Here is a 22,907-nt window from a genome sequence, read left to right as displayed (position 1 = left end):
GTTATTTTGATTCTTCCCAGATGTATCTTGATATCTTTGTTAAAGGACTCAACTTTCCTAAGATAAAGGGGGATTAGAAATTGGTTTACCTATAGGGGTGGCATTGATTGGGAAAGGGGATTACCTTGAAGTTTTAACTCTATATGGATATTGAAAAATAAAAATAAAAAACACACGTGCCCAGTGGGGGCTGCCAGACAGAGAGGTTTGTGTACGGGCCTGAACCATTGTGGGAGGAGCGTGTGTCCCTTGATAACGGTAATAAACTCCCACATCATCAGCTTCCACCCTGCTAATTGTCAGGGTGAAATCTGTCCCTGATCCGCTGCCACTGAACCTGTCTGGGACCCCAGGGAAACGGTTAGAAACCCTGTAGATCAGGCTCTGTGGGGACTGGCCTGACTTCTGCACGTACCAGTGCAAATAGGTGTTTCCATTACTGTGTACAAGGCTCTGACTGGCCCTGCAGGAGATGGAGGCTGCCTCTCCAGGGGTGACAGGCAGCAAGAGTGGGGTCTGAGCCAGCACGACCTCCCCACTAGATCCTAAAATAATGAGAGAGAAGTACAGATTATGGAGCAACATTATAAGCCATTTTTATGATTTTAAATTTCATTTATATGAGGTTAAATCATATTTTGTAATTTGATTCCTACTCTAAATATATCCAATCTCCCTGGATAACCGAAGAATTTCAGGGCCGGGAGTGGCCACAAGTTTTTTTTTTTTTCAGCATCTCACTAAAGCACTGTTCTATGTTCCCTTTAATTTATCATTTTTTCACGGATTTCATAATTAAATACTCCTGGCTGGAGGGCAATCTCACCTCTAGACAGAGCACACATAGGGACTAACAGCACCCAGACAGCTCACCCTCCCCACCCCAGTCTCCTTCCTCATCCCCCCTGTGCTCTTACCTGGGACCCAGAGCATCAGCAGCCCCAGGAGCTGAGAAGGGAATCTCGTTTTGAGAAGCTGAACTGATAAGTCCTAGTAATAAACACAAGCTCAGAGCTGACCTTTATGTCAGACTTCCAAGGCAAGGTCCTCCCCAGGGGACAATATGCAAATCCTGTGGTGGGTGTGGCAGAGTGGAAAGAGCCAAAGTCAGGGTACTGGTCCCTCTCCTGGGAGAGCAGTAACTTAAAATGTCTTCTGTGTTTGGAGGAAACCTAACAGAGACAAATTCTGTACTGCTTGTGTGGGAAGCAGCTTCTCCCTGCAATAATCAGGATCTGTGGCAGGACACCGTGCTCATAGCCCTGCCTTCTGAGAAAGCTCCAGAGACCCTGACAATACAGGCATGTGTTTCAGAGTCCATGTCTGGCAGGTGAAGGGCCATCCTGCTTGGATTCCTGTCAGCTAATGTCCAGAAGGAAACAGGTCCCACTCCCACTCCAGCTGACTGGCTGGTGATCTCCAGACCCCAGGATGAACTATCGTCTCTGGGATGTGCTGTTTCCAGGTTAATGGCTTTAGACAACTTAATAATGATTTTAAGTGAATTAAAGTAACCCAGGACCAGCTGAATTATCTACTCTTTGAGAAGATGAAAGTGAGAGGGACTTGACAGGTAGAAAGGAATCTCTCACTTATAGGAGGAGAGCTCATAGTCCTGCAGAAGAGAATAGGAGAGAAGACAGAATTTTATGCTTCAGGCAGTGAGTATGAAATTTGTGGTAACCATTTGTTACAATGTGGTGTGTATCCTGTCATACTTCTGTCTCCCTCCCCAGAAAGACTGATAGATGGATAGGTGGATAGTAGGCAAGACAGACAGATGATAGACACATACTCACCACATGATGCATATTAGATAAGGTAGACACACTCACACACATACCATATCAAACAAAGAGATTTCTTAAGTCAACATTGCCTAAGAGGATGGACAGAATGAGTAATGTTTCCCCTTTCCCAGAAAACAATGTTTTCCCTTCCCACACAGAGGCTTCCTCATCATGTGTATTCAGTGTCTGTCAGGGGGTCTGGTTCCTTGTTAGCTCTATGTGAGAAGTTGTTGTCTCTCACTTGGCTTTTATGTTCAGCACCCACAGCTCTGAATCTATAGTTGAAAATGAGATTCTGTAGGTGAGAATAACAAGGACTGGGATAGAACTTCTAATAATTGGGCATCACCCATACCTATGATGGATATTTTCTGAGGTCTTCGGTGAACCACAGTCGCTGTGAAACACAGTGCGGGGTCAGAGCTGCCCGGGGCATCAGTTTACCAACCTTCCTTCATTAAAGTGGGGACATAACCTGATGATTCTGCCTGTGTCAGCCTGATGTAGGTGTTAGTCAATCGTTGGTGAGAAATGTGTCAACCTCAAAGTACTTCAAAACTCAAGTCACTGTCAGGAAAAAAAATCCTGGAAAAACTGAAGGAATAGAATTTGTAGTTCTGTTAGATCTCAGGGAATTCAAATCCAAGGTCATACTGAATTGAAGAGTTACTGAATATATGCAAGTCCAGGCAAGGTGACACAACAAATCTCGGTCTGAGTATCTTCTAGGAAATCCCCCTAGAGTGCGATTTTGTACCATAGTTGGAAGAACTATTATGTAATAATGGTACTGAAAGTAAACCCTAAACTCTATGGAGGGACTTGGGTGCTGATGACAAGTTGTGATAGAACTAGGACTAATAGCCCATGTCCCCTATGCTACTAGCTGTCATTTTATTTACTCTTCCATGTGTTTTCTCCCTTGATCTTTTCTTAGAGTGCTAGCCAATGCAATCCTGAATCTTACTCTTGAACATGCCGGCCCACCTAATGAATCCTGCTGGTGAGTGATTCAGAAAGCTTACCCACTGATATGAGAAAAATCAGGAAAAAACATAAAGGAAAATGTAAGATAATATTATAAATCTTAAGATGAGTTTGAAAACCATTAATTACACATGTTAAATTAAGAATCACAATATCTAACACTATGTGTCAAATATAATACAAAAGGTCAGAATCACATTAGCCATTATCATGTGTGAAACCTCAATGTGTGGAAATTTGGCTGAAAATTATTCATCCATCATGTTTGTTTACTGTGTATCAGTTTTGAAACTATTTTTTGTACAATGTATTCCTAAGAGTGCTTGAACTTCAAAAACATTACTATTTCCTACAAAACTTAACATGAAAACTTTAAAAGTCTCCTTTTGTGTTTGGTTGTTTATCTCCTAATTTCTTGCCCCGAAATACTGAAAAAATTCAAAACCTTCTAAAAGTTCTTTTTTGACAGAGAAGGCTTTGAAATTTTCCTCTGCTACCTGTAGACTGAAGAAAGACTGTTCGTATTTCCTAAGAGGAGTCTATATCTCCTGTGTCTGTAGGAACTTTGTTGTACCCTGGACAATAAAATGACTTCATCAGTGTTGGTCACTGCACACCACACAGAAATCACTGGCATCTGTAAGGGATGTAAGAAGAACCCCCATGAGGTCCAGGTGGGGAACAGGACTCTGGGAGTCTCTAATCCTGACCACCATCACCTCAATGAGCAAGGACTTATGCAGGTGGATTTTATTGCACTTTTGTCTCTTGGCCAGGGGATGTCCCTTTGGAATCCATAAAAGTGGAAGCCAATGTGTCATTTGTGTCCCTTGGGTCAGTTCTCTTGCTGCTTTGTTTATGTGAGTCCATTTATTCTGGGGTCAGGATGTGTGGGTGGGGAGTGTGATGCTGTTATCCATTCTGTAGAAATTGATCTATACATTTTCTCAAGCCAGACAGCACAAACTTACAATGCTTTGGTGAATTTGAGAGACAAAACGCAAGTTCTCAGTGCCATAGCAGAGGGAGTGTCGCCAACAGGAGGTGTTGGGTAGATTTTTGGGACCTGTGACTGAAATGGGTCACCTTTTCTAAATAACTGCAAATATTCACCCACTAGAGGATGAACTCACAGAGAATAGTTTTGGCTCCAGGCGACTCCCATATATATGTGAATGTGTTGATCTTCTGACTTATAAATTATTTGAAAACTCTGATCTCTGTATACGTAATCTGAATTCCTTCCCAATATTGTCATTTCTTTTCTTTGCACTTTTTGGAATAACTAATAGAGAAATAAATTTTCTAGAGCTGAGATTCATGTCAGTCCTGTGAAGAAATGGGAGCAATGTCCTTTGTCAGCTGTGAAGATTATTCCTATATTGATGCTAATCCTTGGGCAGGGCCCAGTCACCTCACTCTAATCAGGGAAGTGAGACAGAAGTTCCCTTTGACCACAGGCCACCTCATAATCCCTCATTTTAATAAACTCTTAACTCTGTGTTAGCAGTTTGCATCGCCAACTCAAAGTGTCTCCTGTGAGGGATGAAACTTCTGAACTGAGGATTCTCAAGGAGTCCTACAGCTTTCTTGTTAGTTAAAAAATATTCTTCCACTGCTTTAATTGGGGATGGATTGTTTGTTTGTGTGTTTTCTTTTTCTCTGTGGACAACTTGTTCCCTTGTCTCCTCCACCAGAGCACTGCCTTCCCCTGTGTCCTTCTAACAGAAAGCTCTCTCATCAGGGCAGAGAGGACACATTCAGAGCTCAAGCCTTAAGCCTCGAGTTCCTTAGGGAAAATAAAAAGCAAGATTTTCTCCATACATCCATGGGAAAACCTTAAGGTATTTCCTTTGAGATCTGGCCTTCGCTGAGTCAATGTGCTTGAGAGTAGGAACTGACTTAGGTCTAGGAACGGAGTCAGAAGCTGTGACTTTAGGCTTCAGCAACCCTGAGCAAGAGTTTTCCAGTTAGAGAGACAAAATATCTGAGGGTCAGCACATTGATTTAATTTCTCATAACATGTGCTCAATTATCTACTGCCACAATCTCTCTTTCTGACATCATCCTGTCCCTGTGCATTTTGGAAAATGGACAGCTTCTGCCTATGCAGGTTATTCTGGCCATGTGGTATGTGCTATTCTCTAACGTCACTGGTCACAGGCATTGTTCCCCGGAAAGCAGACTCACATCGAGTATAGCATGTGTGACACTGGCTGGGGAATGTTCTCGACATCACCATCTGCGGAAGGAAAATGCAGGATTGTGCAGAGGGGGAGTGGAGCTCGGATGCAGTAGGACAAAAGACTAAGCCAGTCCCCCAGGGGGTGAAGCCCTGTGGTCGCCCTCCAGAGTGGACCTGACTGGGGACACACGGGTCAGATCCTTACCCGGGATATCATTGCTTCCTCTCCTGCTGTACCTTCAAGCAGGTGTGATGCACCTACAGAGGAGCAGGCCTTTTCATCGTGGTTCCTCCTTTCTCCTCAGATTCCCTCACTTTCACCTTTATTTTTGTTCTTTATGGAATGTATGGAGAGTCTATAAGACTATTTTTGTCATCACTCTGGGACTTTGGTTTTTTATTAGAGGAGTTTTTTAAGTTTGTGACAGGAATGAAAAAGGACTTTAGCTTTGTTCAGGGAAGACCTCACATCTGGGTCTATATCCATCCCATGTGTATATTTCGGGAGGAGACTGATGTCCCCGCACATTGTGGAGAAGGTGTCCCCACTGTCGCAGACCCTGAGCACAAGGAACCACCTGGGGGTGGAGAAGCTCCAGTGCACAGAAGCCAGGTGGCGGTCCCTGTCCAGCTGTGTGGAGAACACCAAGCACTTTCAAGATGGAGTTTCCTCAGGTGCACCGCCTCCTGGCTCTTGGTCTGCTCTCAGTGGCTTCGCGTCCACACTTCATCGTCCAGAGCAGCTGCCTGTGGCTCTGCAGGGTGGCATGGAGACCCCTGCTTGATAAGGACTAGCCCATCGGGAGTGTCATCGTCTAATGGGAGTGAAGAAGGACCTCTGTCTCTGACCAGCTGTAGACACGGGGTTCCATGATTCCCTCCTCAGGTGTGATTAGTTTGCTAGAGCAGCTCACATCACTTAGAGATACATCTACTTATGTTTCCCAGGTTATTAAAAAATATGATAAAGACTCAGATGAAGAGCTAGATGGAGAGATACACAGCAGGGACTGGGAGGATCCTGAGTGTAGCAGCTTCTGTCCCCATGGCACTGGGATGTATCACCCTCTGTTTGTCGATGTGTTCACCAACCCGGGAGCTCTCTGAACCCTGCTCTATTTAGATCTTATGGAGGCTGTGCCAAAGAAAGAAGTAGGCTTTGTTTATGTTCAAATAATGACCTTCACACTTCGTCATTCAGGCTTTACACTCTAATTTCTTTCCGATAAGGAATAACGGCAGGAGATTCAAATCTTATATTTGGGCAACTCTTTAAATACATTTCTGGTTTGCAGAAATGTTCTTGTGTCTCTAGGATTTTCCCAGCCTTGCTTCCAGCTTCATTCGCAGCCGCTAGAATGGTGCGGGGAAGGGACTATCCTGTCTGTGTTCCGGTCATCTTGGCCGAGGTTTCCCTGTACAGGAAATGACTACATGTGTCTTCAAGCATATCCAATCCTGTGGCTGATACGGAAGAAGGAGGAAGAACACGTCTGTGTCCGGACCATGCAGTTTTTGCTCTAAGTGAATCTGCTTTGTTCCTCACCTTGCTAAGCAGCTCTTCATGCATCCCGTCCAGAGCGGACTGGTGAGGTGGGGCAGGTTGGGTCTCAGAGCAAGTTGGGATCTCTATCTCTGCTGTTGTGCTTTCTGCTGCTCTGTGCTCCACCTGAGAAGAGGAAGGTGGAAGGGAAATGATTCTCCAAGTGTCCTTGCCATGGATGCTGTGATTGGGATTCACAGAGGGTCTCATGACGTTAGACATGTGCCTGAGAGAATCTTTCTCCAAGAAACTGATCCTTCATCCCAAAGTACCTCCCCTGAAAATCCAAATACATACACACATTCGTGTGGATTATATTAAGTCCTGTATTTGTGTTGACTTTTGCGTAGCTAATGAAATCGCAGATTGTCCAAATGGGAAATTGAATTTTAGTAATGGAGACAGACATAGAGCAAACATTTTTAAAGGAAAAATTATTGTGTTGGCAATTAGAAATAAATGGTAAGCTGAACGTGCATATGAGAGGACATGTATTGTTACCTACTAGGGTCCACGTACCATACAGACCCAATGATAGTAAAACTTTGCTAAGAGAAAACAAAGGAGACCCAAATAAATGGAGAAATATTATGCTTTCATTCATCCAAAGACTCAGTATGTCTGTCTCAAGAAATTGATCCTTAGTTTCAATGTACTTCCAGTAAACACCCAGTTACTTTTTTTGCACATTATAAAATGTATAGGGAATTCTGAGCTAAAAAGAACCAAGACAATTCTGAAAAAGAACAATGTTGAGAGAATACCCTATTGACTAATAACACTTATTTAAATACACATGGGGCTCCTGGGTGGCTCAGTTGGTTATGCATCTGCCTTTTTGCTCAGGTCCTGGGAAGGAGAACTGGGTCTGGCTCCCTGCTTAGTGGGGAGCCTACTTCTCCCTCTGCCCCTCCCCCGCCAGCTCATGTTCACTCACTCTCAAATAAATAAATGAAATCTCTTTTTGAAAAGACGTATTTATAGTCACAGTAATTAGGGCACTGTAGCATGCAACAAAGATATGAGACCGGGGGAATGAAACATAGTCCACGAACAGACATATATCTATGGGGATGCTTAATTTGTGACATGTGACTCATAGGGCAATTAACAAAGGATTGTTTTTTCTAATATAGTGGGATGGTTCAAGTGGACATTCATACTGAAAGAGAAATGAAATCTGATCCCCTACTCTGTATCATGTCCAAGAACCCAATCCAGCTAGATTATAGAAATAAAGTACAGTGATAAAGCTTAGAAAAATAGTAAGTAGTAATACATTCATCGATTTGAGGTATGAAATGGCTTTTCAGATAAGGCATGAAGGTACTCCGTATGAAAGATTGGTAATTTGGGCAGCATCGAAATTATCACAGGTTTCAAAACTACCACTCAGATAAAGCAGAGAGAGGATAAAGATGCTTGCAAATACCATAATTGAAGCATCCATTCCAATCTAGATCAGTAACTGGTTGTTTCCCGTTTGGGGTTGTCATAAGCAACGCTGTCATGACATTCCTTGAGCAGGTACACTCTCAATTCTGTTGGTTATACCAGAGTTAAAAAGTACTGAGTCCCAGGGTGTGCATATATTTCTCATTTGTAGATGATCACAAACAACTTTCTGACATGAATGTGCCAATACACATTTCAGCAGCAGCACGTGAAATGTCCACTAGCTCTTCAGCCTCACCACAACTTAACCTTGGCAGTTAGCTCAACATTAGCCCATGTGGTTGTGCCATAGCAACAACACAGTGAGATTTTCATGGGCAGTTCCTGCATTACTGATCAAATTTACCCCCTTTGTATGCAATTACTTACCATCTTTGCACAAATAATTCCATATTGTGGCTCTTCCCCCAACCCCCTTACTTGTACTAGTCATTTCTCTAGGCTTATTAGAAGCTATTTGATGATTATATATGTTGCAGATATCTGGGGCTTCCCTGGTTTGATCTGTGTCCTAACTGAGGCAGATCTCCCCCCAGAGCACTGACCCAGTCACTGACATGGGCTCTGGACAGCAGGGTGGGCTGCAAAGGGCCATCTGGGCTTCCAGCTCCAGAGACCATTCACTTCCTCTTCTAAAACCCATTCCCAGGTGGTGATGTCAGAGGATGCCGAAGGCTCAGCCTGAGGGAAGGATTTCTCTCCTGTGTCCTCCTGCCTTACCTATCACTTAAACTCCTCCAGATGGTGTTTGGCACAAGCCCATTGAGAAGAAAACAAAGCCATTCAACTCTCGCTTTCCCAACCTTTATGTACATTTCAAGGAAGCAGTTTTATCATTGCTACTCCAACTTCCACATAAACTGTCATCACATCAGGAGTTAGAGCTTACTGACAGTCAGACATTATCCACCCAAAGGTCCTGATATTATCAGAGAAGTCCCTGAAGTCACCCCATTAGGGCTGGGGACAAAGCTACATTGCCTATGGAAGTGTGAAATTGATCCTGTTCACTTAACTTCCCTTTGTCTCAGTTTCCGTGCCTTTGAAACTGTGACAACAATGGTTCTGTTTGCAGTTGAAACAAAAGTAAGGTATTTGGCACTGTACCAAACATATAACATATATTAGTTTTTATTTTATTATTATCACTACTGTGTTCAGTGTTCCCATAATCATGGTCACCATAGGTGTACTGAGGAACCTAATAAAGGGACACGTGGACGACAAACTTAGAACTAATCCAAGTATGTCTCATCGACAACCACATGAAGATCTAGGGCTGTTTTTCAGCAACCAACTCACAATTCCTAAACATAGAATTATTTTGACTTGATCTATACTAATTGCTCAGGGGTTCCATCGAGCGTACCAGACCTATTCATTGTGTTTCTTTTTACCACCCAGTATCAAAACCTCACCCAAAAAAGGTTAAAACATCATGGGTTGTTCTTCTTTCTTACACAATCCTTATATAGTCTTTTTCTTCTTTTCTCTAGTTCTTTAATACTTGACCCATGACTCACAGGAAGGAAAATTACCCCCATCAATTTGGGGGACCTGCTGTAAGATACTTTCAGGTTTTTGGGCCTCAGGCCTCTATAAAATGTCACACGGAGAAGTATCCCCCAGGGCAGTATTTTATAAAATGAAGGATTTTATCTGTTCATGGGCTAAGGAATGAGTGTCATGATCGTATGTTTAAATAATAAAAGCTTGACTAATAGATTAAAACAGAGTATATTATAATAAAATAGAAAACAAAAGTATGTTGCATCCATTGATGATAAGAATAGCTTCATGGATATTTTCTCTATTAGACACATGCTGTGTAATGTGTGCAAAGATGATCCAAAAATAAAAGGGACACTGTCTTAAGAAATGCCTGAAATACACGGAGCCTTGCCCACTTTTCCTATTATGTCACAAGACTTCCGTACTATTCCTATGAGTGAAAAAATTAATTGTGATGTATTTATGTAATAGTGAACTATTCAGCAGGAAAAGAATGAATTATGGCTACACCAACAACAGAGATGAAGTTCGAAGAACACGTTGATCCAAAGAAGCAAGACATCAAAAAAGTATATCCTGTATAATTCCACTTATATGAAGTTCAAAAACAGAAAATATCTGCTCAATGTGGATAGAAAACAGAAGACGGGTGGCCTCTCGTGGTATGTGTGTGGGGAGTGGGCATGGAATTGACAGGGAAGGTGACTGAGGGAGCTTTTGGGATGCTAGAGACAGCTTCTGTCTTGATCTGCTTTTAGTTGTACTAATTTTTTTTAATGAATATTGTTAAATATTGAGTAGAAATTATGGAGTCAAAATAACAGATTCTTTTTCCATCTTCTTCCTTTATAACCACTAGCATGTTAAATAACATAAACTCTGAGAACTCCTGATCTCTCATCTCTAGAGGATTATTGTGAGATGAATTGCGCTAGATGAATGAGTCCTTCGTACAGTATTCGATACACAGTAAGTCCTCAAGATTTCACTCAATGGCAGTTGACAGTGTAGTTCTTGATGTTGATTAGTTTTATTATTAGTAGCAGCATTATAGTAGTAGTGTCCCAAGTATTAGTACTAACGTTTGTAGTACTAGTATTTGCAATACTAGTATTAGTCATAGCAGTAGTAGTAGTAGTAGTAGTAGTAGTAGTAGTAGTAGTGTTTGCTTGGATGTGGATTCCCTTTTTTTGCCTACTTCTCAGAGTGTTTTTCAGAGATAGGATCAAGGTCTATTCTGTGGATGAATTCCGTTGCAGGCCTGCAAGAGTGATTTCATTTTAGAATTCCTGAGGTTTGGGATTTGTGTCATCAAGAAAGGAAGCTTTCGGAGGACAAAGTCCCTTGATCCTTGAGCCCTGCAAGCCCTTCCCCAAAGCAGCTCCTGCCAGGATGATCAGACCCAGAGCAGAACGCAGCTGCTGTAACTACGGGGAGCACTGTCCACTGCTCCCCTCACTGTCCCCACCCAGCCCGGGGACAGTTTCTGCTCTGTGCTGTAACATGGTGGGAGGAAGGATATGATCCTGCTGGCAGTAATAACTGGCAGCGTCCTCAGCCTCTACTGCGCTGATTTTGAGGATGAATTCTCTGTCCGACTGAATCGCAGAGAACCGGTCTGGGACACCAGACTTGAGGTTATCAGCATCATAGATGAGATGCTTAGGAGCCTGGTCTGGTTTCTGCTGATACCAGCTCAGATAATTGCTGACGCTCTCATTGGCCCTGCAGGTGATGGACACGTCCTGTCTCAGGCACACAGAGAGGAAGGCCGGAGACTGGGTCAGCCCCATGTGCCCTCAGACAGCTGGGTTGGAAGCAAAACACAAAGTCACCATTGTTTATCAGGTCCCACTACATGTTCCTCCCAGAAGATTCTGGCAGCCCTGGTCCCCTAATCTGAGAACTCCTGGGATTCTGAGGGGAGGGGAGACCCCGGGTCAGGGATCCACAGGGAGGATCCCTGGGAAGATCCCACAGTCAGGAGGGCAGGACTCCCACCATCTTGGGGATGTCCGCTGTACTCCACTCCTCACCTGGGAGGCAGGCCAGCAGAAGGCAGAGGACTTGGGTCAGGACTCCCATGTTTGATCCGAAGCCCAACCTGAGGCTCTTTTTTGCCCCAAATTTCTGAGCAGCCTCTTCATGAAGATGCTGAAGAGCAGAGATGGGCTCTGGGGGAAACATGCAAATCACTGAGGGGTTGGGCAGGTCCGCAGCAGGTGCAGAACCAGTGCCTCTTGGGGGATCACACAGACGCAGGGTTCACGTCTTGTCCCAGAGGAGCTTCTCCACGCTCTTTGTCAGAAAAAAATCGTCTCTGTATTTTATGATCCTTGTTTGTCCTCAGAGTCTAAGAGTTTGTGATTATAACAGGGGGTCTTCCTCCTAAGAATGAGGAAAGAAAAGACGATGATTCTCTAAGACCTAACCTTTCCTATGAGTACACATTTTTGACTGTGGGTTACCCAGGACATCATGCTGTAGAAAGGCCTGGAAGGCTCCATCTTCATATCTTACCTCGGATAGATGCTGTGAGCCCCGGGGGAGAAGAGCAAAAGATCTGATGTCTGGGAAGCAAACCTCCCACCCCCATACAGATCCAGTGTTATCCTTAATGCTATTACTTTTTTATTCTCATAAATGACCCTAAGTTGTGTGAAATGTATGTGGTGGAGCCTATATTCTGACTCCAGTCTTAGTCTATGAACTGTTCTTACTTGAAAATTAGAAATGTGTGTAAAAGTGTAGTACATATCTTTATCTCATCTACCTTTGTGATTGAAAAGGTTTTATTCAGAACCCATTGTATTACGATTACATCAGTAGACCATCTGGGCTCCCAGGGGCTCCCAGGATCATCACCCACTTGGTTCAACATAAAATGCCCCAGAACTGCTCTTCCCAGAAGACATGTACAGAGTTGCCCAGGTGGGAAGCAGGTTATTGTGAATCACCTTTAATCCCGAGTACCTTGTGATTTTTTATTTGAGCTTTACATTGTAAGCCTGTGGGATTCCTTGGAGTGAGAGTGGTCTGTTTGTCCGTTTTTTTCTTAGGTCAAGATCCACAGCACCTCAGAGGTCTCCTCTCCCACTGGCAGCCTCTCAGGACCCACAGTTGCTCCCGTACAGTTGCTCAGATGGTAGCTGTCCATGTCCCTGTGTCCAGACACAGCCCTGAAGGTGAATTCCCATCATAGCACACAACCAGCACTGGGGGATGAACCTTTACACTCCAGACCTCAGAACGTCGGGGAAATCTCCCTCTCACTGGTTCTGGGGCCAAGAGGACCAGTGCTCTGTGTTCTGAGAGTGCCTTTCGCACACGAGTCAGAGGCTGTATCGTGCTCAACCTTCCCAAGAATTCCCTGCACAAATGCCAAGCTCTCTTAATTATCTCCACGTGATTTAAAATCAGGCAAAAAGAAAACCACCATTTCATTCATATAAACTACCTAATGTTGAAGTATTTTTACCTTCTTGGTAATTCCTAATATTCTTGAAATTTACTATATCTTGTCACCATATTCTTATAATATAAGGGGAAGAAAATATTAAAATGTTATCTACATTTATGCATTTATGTTTATAAGTGACATTGATCTATTTATTCTTTTTCATGTTATCTTTTCATATCTTCATATCAACATTAACTCTTTATAAAAAATGTTGAAAGGTTATTCTCCATATGATCTAATCTAAAAGAAATAGTTCATGGGATTCAAACATATTTGTAAAGCCAATGTATACCATACAGAACCATTCTTATTCATCCTGTGATGCACTTGAGGGGAAAAAACTGTATCAAAGAATAGGTAATACTTCCAGTTCTAAAATAAATAAGTCTAAGTCATAGGGATGTAAGGTACAGCATAGAGAATATAGCCAATGATATTTAATAACTTTGTATGGTGACAAATGGTAATTCTTAACATGGTGAGCATTGCATAAGGTATAGAAATATCCAATCGCTACATTGTATACCTGAAACTAGTGTTGTATGTTAACCATAAATAAATAATAAATATATGAAATAGGTAATCGATTTCTGTTCTTTCTGTGGCTGTTGAAGTTCTACAACTTTGTTCTTAAATGTTGCTTTTACTTTTATTTGTCCATTAAGCTTCCATAAAAGCTTTAAAATGAACTTGTTCCTAATAGGTTAAGAAAATTAAAAAAATGAATGACCAAATTATGTCTCCATCAAAGACAGTATTTTGTCTTTCTCTTTGCTTTCTCTGATACTGAAAACCTATGGAATTGTACAGGGCTTTAGGAAACAAGGAACTAAATCAGGGCCCCTTCCTTATAGATATCATACAATGCTAGATTCATATCCCTGATCAGGGCCCTGGGGAGGTTGCTTTATTGACGTGTTGACATTAAAAATCAGCAGTGATGGTGTACCTCAGTGACTCGGTCAGTTAAGTGTCAGACTCTTGATTTCAGCTCAGGTCATGATCTCAGGGATGTGACATCAAGCTCTGCATTGGGCTCTGCATGGAGTGTGGAGACTGCTTAAGATTCTCTCTCCTTCACTCCCTCTGCCCTTCTCCCTGGCCCCCACCAGAATTTTTAATTTTATCATTAACCTGAATTAATAATTCTATTAGTGCACTTGTCAACCTTAAACAAAGAATAACCAGTTATTTCACTAGCAAAATAAGCTTACTTGAGAAAAGGAGAAGAATTGCAATTCTGGACAAAGCAAACTATGGCAAACTGCCGCCTAGTCTGAAGAGGCAAAAGGAAGGTCCGCTTTTATTATGCATTAATAGAAGATTGGGGAGGATTGTTTTGAAAAAATGCTCACTGGATAAAAACAGTTTGAGGTTGTGGTAGTTTCTCATTGGCTGCAAGCAGTGGTTGTTGCTTGAGGGGAGAGATCATCCTTCTTTTTCTTAAAAACAGGAAGTGAATTCCTATGTGAAAAATGTCCTCCCTTGTCGAGATAATTCTTACATTTCTTCTTCCCATTGGTTATGCAGACTCTAACCATGGAATGGTATGTGTAGGAGAACTTCCCAGCTTATATGAGGTTTCCTTTACTCTTTTTTATCCAACAAAGTCAATATTGTTTGTCAAGGATAATAACGACAGGGCAGGTGCGTCTATGACTACCATTGGTAGCACCCTTCTGTTAACAAACACATAATAGCTGTGTTCTTCTCCATGGCAGCAGGGCATTACCATTCTTATTGCCCTGTGCTTGTTGCCATGTCACTTCTTTACAGAGTCCCATGGAAACCTGAGTATAGAATATCATCTTTGTCATGATTAGGAGATATCATATTTCTCCCTCCCTTTTTTTGTTTGAAGCGATTCTTCAATGAAGGTCATGATCAGAGTTCCTATTTGAGGGCTCTGAGCAATAGGGATGAAATCAAGAGATATGTGTTAAGAAGCAGAGGCTGGGGACTCAGGACTGCTATGTACAGTAGCTGGGTTTGTGCACTGCACAAATGTGCCCAGGTAATGAAATTAATAGGGCTGAAATGATACGTTTCCTCTCAGAAGGCTGAGTATTGTCCTTTATGTCTCACTTGAAGACAAGTGGTATTACCCATGAATTCATTTTTCAGTCAGTCTGTTTTATGTTTGTTGATTGGTAGTTTCATTTAGTTGTTATTTTCTCTGTAAATTACAAGAGCTGTGACCTATATCATGAGAGTATTAATAGATTTCACCATAAAATTTAAAAAAAAGATTGGATAATGTCTTATACCTGGAATTCATGACATGAATGTGGACATAGAGATAATGGGGCTTTCGTGGGATGTAATGGCTTGTAGGAAAAAATAACTCCATTTAAACCTCCACTGAGTGAGAAAACATATATTCAGGTAAGTATACCAATTGGTGTATGATATAGAAACAAAGATTGTAAGGAAAATTGCCCAGGCCAGGTTAGTACTGTATCTGGTCCTGGACACTAGTTTTTTATGCGGAGTTACTGGAGTCATATTAATCCATTTAATTCATAAGATAATTGTATAAACACATCAAAAATGTATCTACATGTATGCATATTATATATATATACATATATATGCATATGGATATACATTCACATATATAATTTTATTTATTTACTTTAGATTTAATGACATTTAATAAGTGTGAATTATCTACAGAATTTGTCACCATTACTCTAAGTAATCTTAGTTAGATGTTTCTACAATGGCGTGAATTTTACACTTTTAATTCAAATATTTTTTAAACATTTCTTTGTTTTGTATCTTCTTATGAATGGATTTCCAAGTATTCCTTTTTATGCCATTGTGTTTAATAAAACCTATCAACTTCTATGCAAGGATGTGTAAAAACTGCATTAGTCAGATTTTACACACTGTTTTAACAAACCAGTCAAGAACTCAGTGGCTTGCCATACTAAGCATTTGTTCCTATAGTCATGGATGTTCATGTTGACAATAATTTGGATAATGCACACAGGGCTCATCTGTGTGATTCTTCTGCAGGGAGATGAATGATTCTCCAGTCTATGGACTGTGGTTGATCTGGGGCCAGTGAGAGTGTGGAGACTACCCATAGCACATCATTCTTATGGCAAGCTGTAGCAGGGTGATAGAAGCCACGAAACAAACAAATCCAAGTCCAGTTATTCTGACAGAATTGCATATAATTTTGATTTATTCTTACTGTGGCCTTTGGAATTCTTTAAATTTGTACAAATCATTATTCTATTTGTTTTTTAGGTTATGTGGTCATGTTGATTCCAAATAATTATATTTTTCAATATTTACAGTCTAAAAAGAAGTTTGTAATCATATTTGTATGAATTAGAAAGTAAATTTGGAGTGCTTTTTGACTTGTGGCTTTAATTGAACAGGTGGCTTTCAATAGAAATGTCTTAAATGAAAATAGAAAATTAAAGAAATACTAGTTTAGGGGAAGTAAAAATGCTGTACAACAGAGCATCTTAAACCTTACACAGCTCTCCTGCCATCTTGTTAAAATGGAGAGCCATGGGAGTAGGTATCGGTTGCAAACAGCTATTTCACATGTGTCACATGCTTTCAGGGTTGTTGATGATGCTCTCGTTTATAAAGAATTTAAAACAACAGGGTATTCTTTTTTTTTTTTAAAGATTTTATTTATTTATTTGATAGGCAGAGATTACAAGTAGTCAGAGAGGCAGACCCAGAAAGAGGAGGAAGCAGGCTCCCCGCCAAGCAGAGAGCCTGATGCGGGGCTCAATCCCAGGACCCTGAGATCATGACCTGAGCAGAAGGCAGAGGCTTTAACCCACTGAGCCACCCAGGCAACCCAACAACAAGGTATTCTTATATTAATAAAAAGCAATGCTTCATCTACATTTAGTTTTTTTTTAAATCACAAAAGTCCTTCATTGTCAAGTTATTTCTATATACATGACACAATGTCCTCATTCTTCCATTCCCTCAGTCACTTAACAAAATCTTCTTGTTATGACCTAATGATGGTAGCTAGAAGCATATTCAAACATATTCTGGGGCCTTCCCCTAACTGGCCAACTTCTGAGCGATGTAAAAACAGTGACCATCCCAGGCTGTCTTCTCTCAACTCCCCATCACCACCGTCACTTCTTGAAGCACATTTCCCAGAGCCCCCTTTCCTCTATGGTTCCCTAGGGAATTGCTTACGAGGCACCTTACCCTAGATCTGGAGGTCAGAAGAGGAGGATTCAATGCCTTCCATCAGCAACTGCAAGCAAGTGAGTGATAAGTGAGGGACCAGAGAATCACCTGGGGAGGGTCTGCAGGGGCTAGAGTATCAGCGCCTCCATCCCTGGCCCTCCTAGACAGGCCTGAGGACCACATGGTTAGGCAGCCTGTATCTTCAATGGTATAAATTTTCTGACTTATGGGGGATCACTGAGGAATCACTGTTTCTAGTGTCTATTTCCCTTATTATATCCCAAGGCCTTTGAAAGAGTGACATTTAGACATTACTTCCTTATAGGAAGCAATTCCTGCTTTGAATACCTAGAGTGGCTTCTCTTTTGCTGTACAAACCCCGGCGGATGCCATCACCCACAGTCCTAAGGTGTAATGATCTGGGGGAAAGGGAGTCATTCAGGGGGCTGAGGAGCCTCCTTGCCCTTCTTTCAAAGCCCCCACTGACCTCATTAGAGGGGCTGCCTCTGAGAAACTGTCTGAGCAGTTGCAGGCATCAGAGGAGCGGCGCGGGGGGCGGGCAGCCCAACCCCTCACATCTGCTTCCCTGGTGGTTTATGCTCTGACCTGTAACACTGTGGGTGGGTAGCTATTAGACTGCAGGCAGTAGTAGGTCCCAGCATCTTCAGGCTCCAGGCTGCTGACGGTGAGAGTGATGTCTGTCCGAGACCCACTGCTGCTGAACCACGAAGGGACCCCAGTTTCCAACTTGGATGCTGCATAGATCAGGAGCTTAGGAGCTCTCCCTGGCTCCTGCTGATAGCAGGCTAACCACTTGTTAATGTTCTGACTGGCCCGGCAGGTGATGGTGACTCCTTCTTTTGGAGCCATGGACCAGGATGGCAGGAGACTGGGTCAGCACAATCTCACCATGGGAGGCTGAAACCACACAGCAAACATTAGCAGCATCTCAGGATATGTACATGGAAGTTACCAGTATCTAGTTAGGTAGGGTAGAGAATACTACTTATTTTTTAAAAAAGCCAAATTCATCTGTGGAAGGATTCCCAATGAAGAAAGAAAATCAGGGAAGGAAAACCATACCCCCACTTTAACCTCCTTTGTCCAAATATTCTCAACTGGAACCCAGAGGAGCAGAGAGGGTCAAGAAGCTGTGATGGAGTCACCATCTTGCTGCTTTTGGTGGGTCCAGTGTGTTCATGCCACACACCCAGAGACTCTGTTATAAGACTCTGGGAGACAGAAACACTTCAGATCTAAGAGGATGACGATATGCAAATTATGAAGCATTTGTATTGCTTAAGTACTTAAAAATTAAGTTTGTCAGAAGAATCTCTCACTGGGCCCCATACTTCTCTGGGTGTGTTAAGTCTCCCTCTTCTGGCCACGTGGAGGTTTTGAAAGTGCTTGCCCCATGCTGGGCCAACTACAAGGTCTACCAGCAGGGGGCATGGCATATGATGTAATGCAGTCCTCTGGTGGACTTTGCTTTCACAGGCAGTGAAGAGTGGGTCACATCCTCAGTCTCAGCCCTGGGCTATGTTAACTCCCTGCTCTCAGCTACAGTGCATTGGATAAACATCCCCCTGAGCATCCCGACAGGCCATACTCTATCAATTAAATCCTGTTAAATGCAAACAATGAGTGAGAAATGGTGAGGACTTCGCTAACTTGCAAAAACACATGGCTCCAACGGTGGGATGCAAACCCTACAAAAATTCCTGCGGCCCCCCTTCCTGGTGGCTATTTCAGGGGTCCAGACATCTGAGGAATGCAGGCACATCCTCTCCGAGGTAAAGGAGAAGTATTTGTAACTTGTACCTCTGACCACTGAGGTTGAAACACAGCACCTTGTTGGTAAAGGACAAGTACTTGCATCTTGTACCTCTGAACACTGAGGTTGAAGCCAGTATCTTTTTGAGTGTTGAATGTTGAGACAACACATTCCACACTTGGATAAGCTACACCATTCCTGATAAATTAGTTTATCAGCTAATTTTGAAGTCCCTAGTTTAGAGCGGGTGCAGAGCCAGGAGGGACTCTGTATCAGGTTTAGGTCACAATGCAAGTGGCCCTATCACGTGGGCCCTATGACCTCCTGTGTCATTGGGTGGTATGTGCATCTGTGTCCAGGAAGGAGGGTGTGGACACTATGGCAAGCCCAGGTGAAGACTCACAGCATAAACTTCCGGGTTCTTTGGCAAGACTTGGCCCTTCTCAAATACAACCTATTCAATGTTCAGCAAGTAGTTTCTAGTGTAGCACAGACCCCGATAGACTTGTGTATCCCATATCAATTAACTGTGTGCAGAACTGTTCGTCCTAAACCAGGCATGTCAGACACACCAGATTGTAAGATTGGGTGGAGCCCAGCATCAGTCAACTCAGGAAGGAGAAAGTATTTTCTTTAGCATTGGAACCAAGCAGATTCAGCAGGCACACTTAATTTATGAGACAAGAGTTTCAGATCTCGACAATACTCACCACTCTTGCCCAGACACCCCTGCACGAGCTCCTATTTTCAGCCTCATGAGGCTTTATATTTAATGCATTTTCTTATTTCTGCATTCTTCCTGCTCCAGCGAAAAAGGATCTACCTCTCCCCAAATTAGCTAATTCCCAGAGGCAGTTAAAGACTTGCCCAAGAGCATACGTTTGATATGCAAGCCAGACAATCCTGAGCCCCAATCCTACTCTCTTCCTTTCAATGAGAGGCACAATTTGTGACAATTCTCTCTATCCAGATCCTCCTGGGTACCAGAGGACAAGGGGCACACCTGTAGTGTGCAGCCTGCTGAAATTTTCAAACTCTCCAATCTTATGTCTAAGTAGTTTGTTTACTTTGCTTCTCCATACTTCTCATGAAATACACAGTAAAAAATACAGGCCAGCAGTACTTCTCTCTGTCTGCTCTTCTCACCTTGGTACTGCCTGTGTCGCCATGTGGCATTCTGTGTGTTCTGTTTCCAGGGGACTATGCGCATAATAAAAACTTCTTACTGCATTGTAATAGCTTTCCTGTCTTTGTTTCTTACCACATCTGATTAAAGACACAGGTTCTGCCAACCACTAATAGAGAAAGAACTCCAGGTTCTACCCAGGTTCGCATGATATGTTGATGTAAGTTAAACTGGACAGCTCCCATACCATACCTTAATGAAATAAGATGTTTATTTGGTAGACACTCAAGGAGCACAAGTGGTCATTGACTTAATGTGGCTGGGGAAGTGGCCTGACAGAGGGGCACCGATGCCGTATGGGGGGCTGGCTAGGAAAGGTCTGAAGGAGGAGAGTGAAAGGATAAAGGAGGAAAGATCAGAGGCAAGAAATTACCCAGTCCAAACCAAAAAGAGAAACTAAGCTAAAAACAAAACATAAGAAAACCGCCAAATCAAAACCAACAACAACAAAACCCTACAGTATCTGGGATACATGGGACCAAACAAAAGATCTAACATTTGTGCCATTGGAATCCTAGAAAGAGTGCAGAGAGAGGATGGAGATGAAAAATATTTTGAATAAGTAATTGCTGAAGAATTTTCACATTTAGCAGACCCCCAACAGCATAAAACTGAAGAAATACATGTCAAGACACAGCATCTGAAAATTTCTGAGCACTAAGGAAAAAGGAAAAAATATCATAGGCTGAAAGAGAAAAACCACACTTACCCAGAGAGGAAAACACCTTGAATGACAGAGGATTTCTATTCAGAAACCATGGGGGCCAGAAGGCAATGATGTCACCATTTTTTTTTTCTAGATATAATTGACATATAACATTGTACAAGTTTAAGTTTTACACAATGTGATAAGTTGATCTATGTTTATATTGTGAAATGGTTACCAACATTAAGATAGTTAATGCCACCTTCGCTTCACATAATTTTCCTTCTTGTTTTACTTATTTACTTTTTGTGGTGAGAATATTGAAAGTCTAGTCTCTTAGTAACCTTCCAGTACAATATAATCCTGTTAACTACAGTCTCCATGCTGTACATGAGACCATCAGAAATTATTTTATATATGAAAGTTTGTACCCTGTGATCAACATCTCCCCTATTTATCTCACCACCCAACCCTGGCAACCACCAATCTATTCTCTGTTTCTATGTATTTGGCTTTTTTAGATTCCACATGGAAGTGATATTATACATAATATCTTTCTCTGTCTTCCTTATTTCACTTAGCATATTACTTTCCAGTTTCATCCATGTTGTCCCAAATGACAAGATTCCTTTCCCTTTCATGGCTGAGTAGTATTTCATTGTGTGCGTATACATGTATAACACAGCTTCTTTATCCATTTACCCATCAATGGACACTTAGGTTGTTTCCATATTGTGGCTGTTTTAAATAATGCTGCAATGGACGCAGTGGTGCATATATTTTTTCAAAGACCCAGAAGTGGAATAGCTGGATCATAGGGTAATTTTATTTTTAAATTTCTGAGGAAACTCCATATTGTTTTCCATAGTGGCTGCACCAGTTTACATCCCCAACAACACCTGAGGGTGTTTCTCCTTATCCTCTCCATATCTTCTTTCTCCATATCCTCTATAACCTTTGGTATTTCTTTTTTTTTTTTAAATAAATAGATACTGAATTTTATCAAATACTTTTTCTGCATCTGTTGAGACAATCTCAAGATTTTTACCCTTAATTTTGTTAATGTGACATATTATGCTGATTGATTTATGGATATTGAACCATCCTTGTATCTCTAGACTAAATCCTTCTTGATCATGGTATATGATCCTTTTAATGTATTGTTGAATTTGGTTTGCTAATATTTTGTGGAGGATTTTTGCCTCTGTATTCATAAGGGATATCAGCCTCTAGGTACAGACCTTCTGTTCTGGATGCCAAGAGCTACAGCCTTGTCTCCAATCCCCTCCTGCTCCAGTGCCCAGAATGGGATCCAGGAGGGGAGGCAGGTGCACATAGCTTAGGCTCCCTGAAAATACAGAAACATGATAATGTGGACATGCAGCTTGCTCCAAACTGCACATAGGTGAACAAATTTTTAATTTCAAACCCTATTATTTGCCCTATAAATTTATGGCCCTTGTGGGGATGGCCCACTGGAAGTGTCCCCAGGGCAAGGACACTCCGCCCAGGCCTCTCAGTCGGGACTTCGGCCTGTGTGTCTCCACTGGGCATCCCCATCTGGTGAGGTGGGGTGTTGTAAGTACCTGATATGAAGTAAAGTGCCCTTATTCTCATTTGTTGCCTACTATTCCCTTCCTACACGTGTAGATTCCATTCCTCTTCTGTTTCTATTGTTTTTTCTATAATAATAATAAAGTTTTCTTTCCTTTTTGAAGCCAAAACTGACCTGTGGCTCAATCTTTTGTGCAGCACAGGTGGGGACTCTGTGTTGTGATAAGGGCTACTGATGTAGATGTTCATCACACTAAAAAATACCTTGGCAGCAACATCTAAATGGACAGTAGGCGCCCTAGCCTACTTGTTGACACATAAAATTAACCTTCAACAGGGGCAAATTGAGGGGCGGAGTTTTTGGAGAATCGACCCTTCGTGAGGGTGAGGTGTGGCTCCCCAGGTAGGGTCTACATGATACAGGCTCTACCTGGGTCTTAGGAAATGGCTCATGTCATGAAGCGGTGCAGCAGCCACAGCGACACACGGAGCAGCCAGGGTGCCACCTGACAGAGGAGGCCTCAGAGGAAAGATGGCGGAAATTTTGTAGCTGGACTTGCAGTGTGCCCGAAGCCTCCACAGCCTCTGCCCTCCTCATGGGGACTACATGCTCTGCGTCTTAAGGGAATCGCAACC

General features: G+C 42.3%; 2 gene segments (V, D, J or C); both read right to left on the bottom strand.

Annotated features, from left to right (window-relative positions):
• Nucleotides 1-215: 215 nt before the first annotated feature.
• Nucleotides 216-979, bottom strand: LOC116858957 (the record flags this gene model as incomplete). The annotated part of the segment is given in 2 exon segments: nt 216-545; nt 918-979. Coding segments are annotated over 2 exon segments (346 nt in total), but the record flags the coding sequence as incomplete, so codon positions are not given.
• Nucleotides 980-17,130: 16,151 nt separating this feature from the next.
• LOC116858956 lies at nt 17,131-18,245 on the bottom strand (the record flags this gene model as incomplete). The annotated part of the segment is given in 3 exon segments: nt 17,131-17,178; nt 17,718-18,029; nt 18,230-18,245. Coding segments are annotated over 3 exon segments (376 nt in total), but the record flags the coding sequence as incomplete, so codon positions are not given.
• Between the last annotated feature and the right edge of the window lie 4,662 nt (nt 18,246-22,907).

The sequence above is a fragment of the Lontra canadensis genome, unplaced genomic scaffold (genome assembly GCF_010015895.1).
Source record: "Lontra canadensis isolate GAN:19392208 unplaced genomic scaffold, GSC_riverotter_1.0 scaffold144, whole genome shotgun sequence".
Taxonomy (NCBI): domain Eukaryota; kingdom Metazoa; phylum Chordata; class Mammalia; order Carnivora; family Mustelidae; genus Lontra; species Lontra canadensis.
The sequence above is the reverse complement of the archived record's forward strand: the minus strand, read 5'-3'. Positions and strand labels throughout refer to the sequence as shown.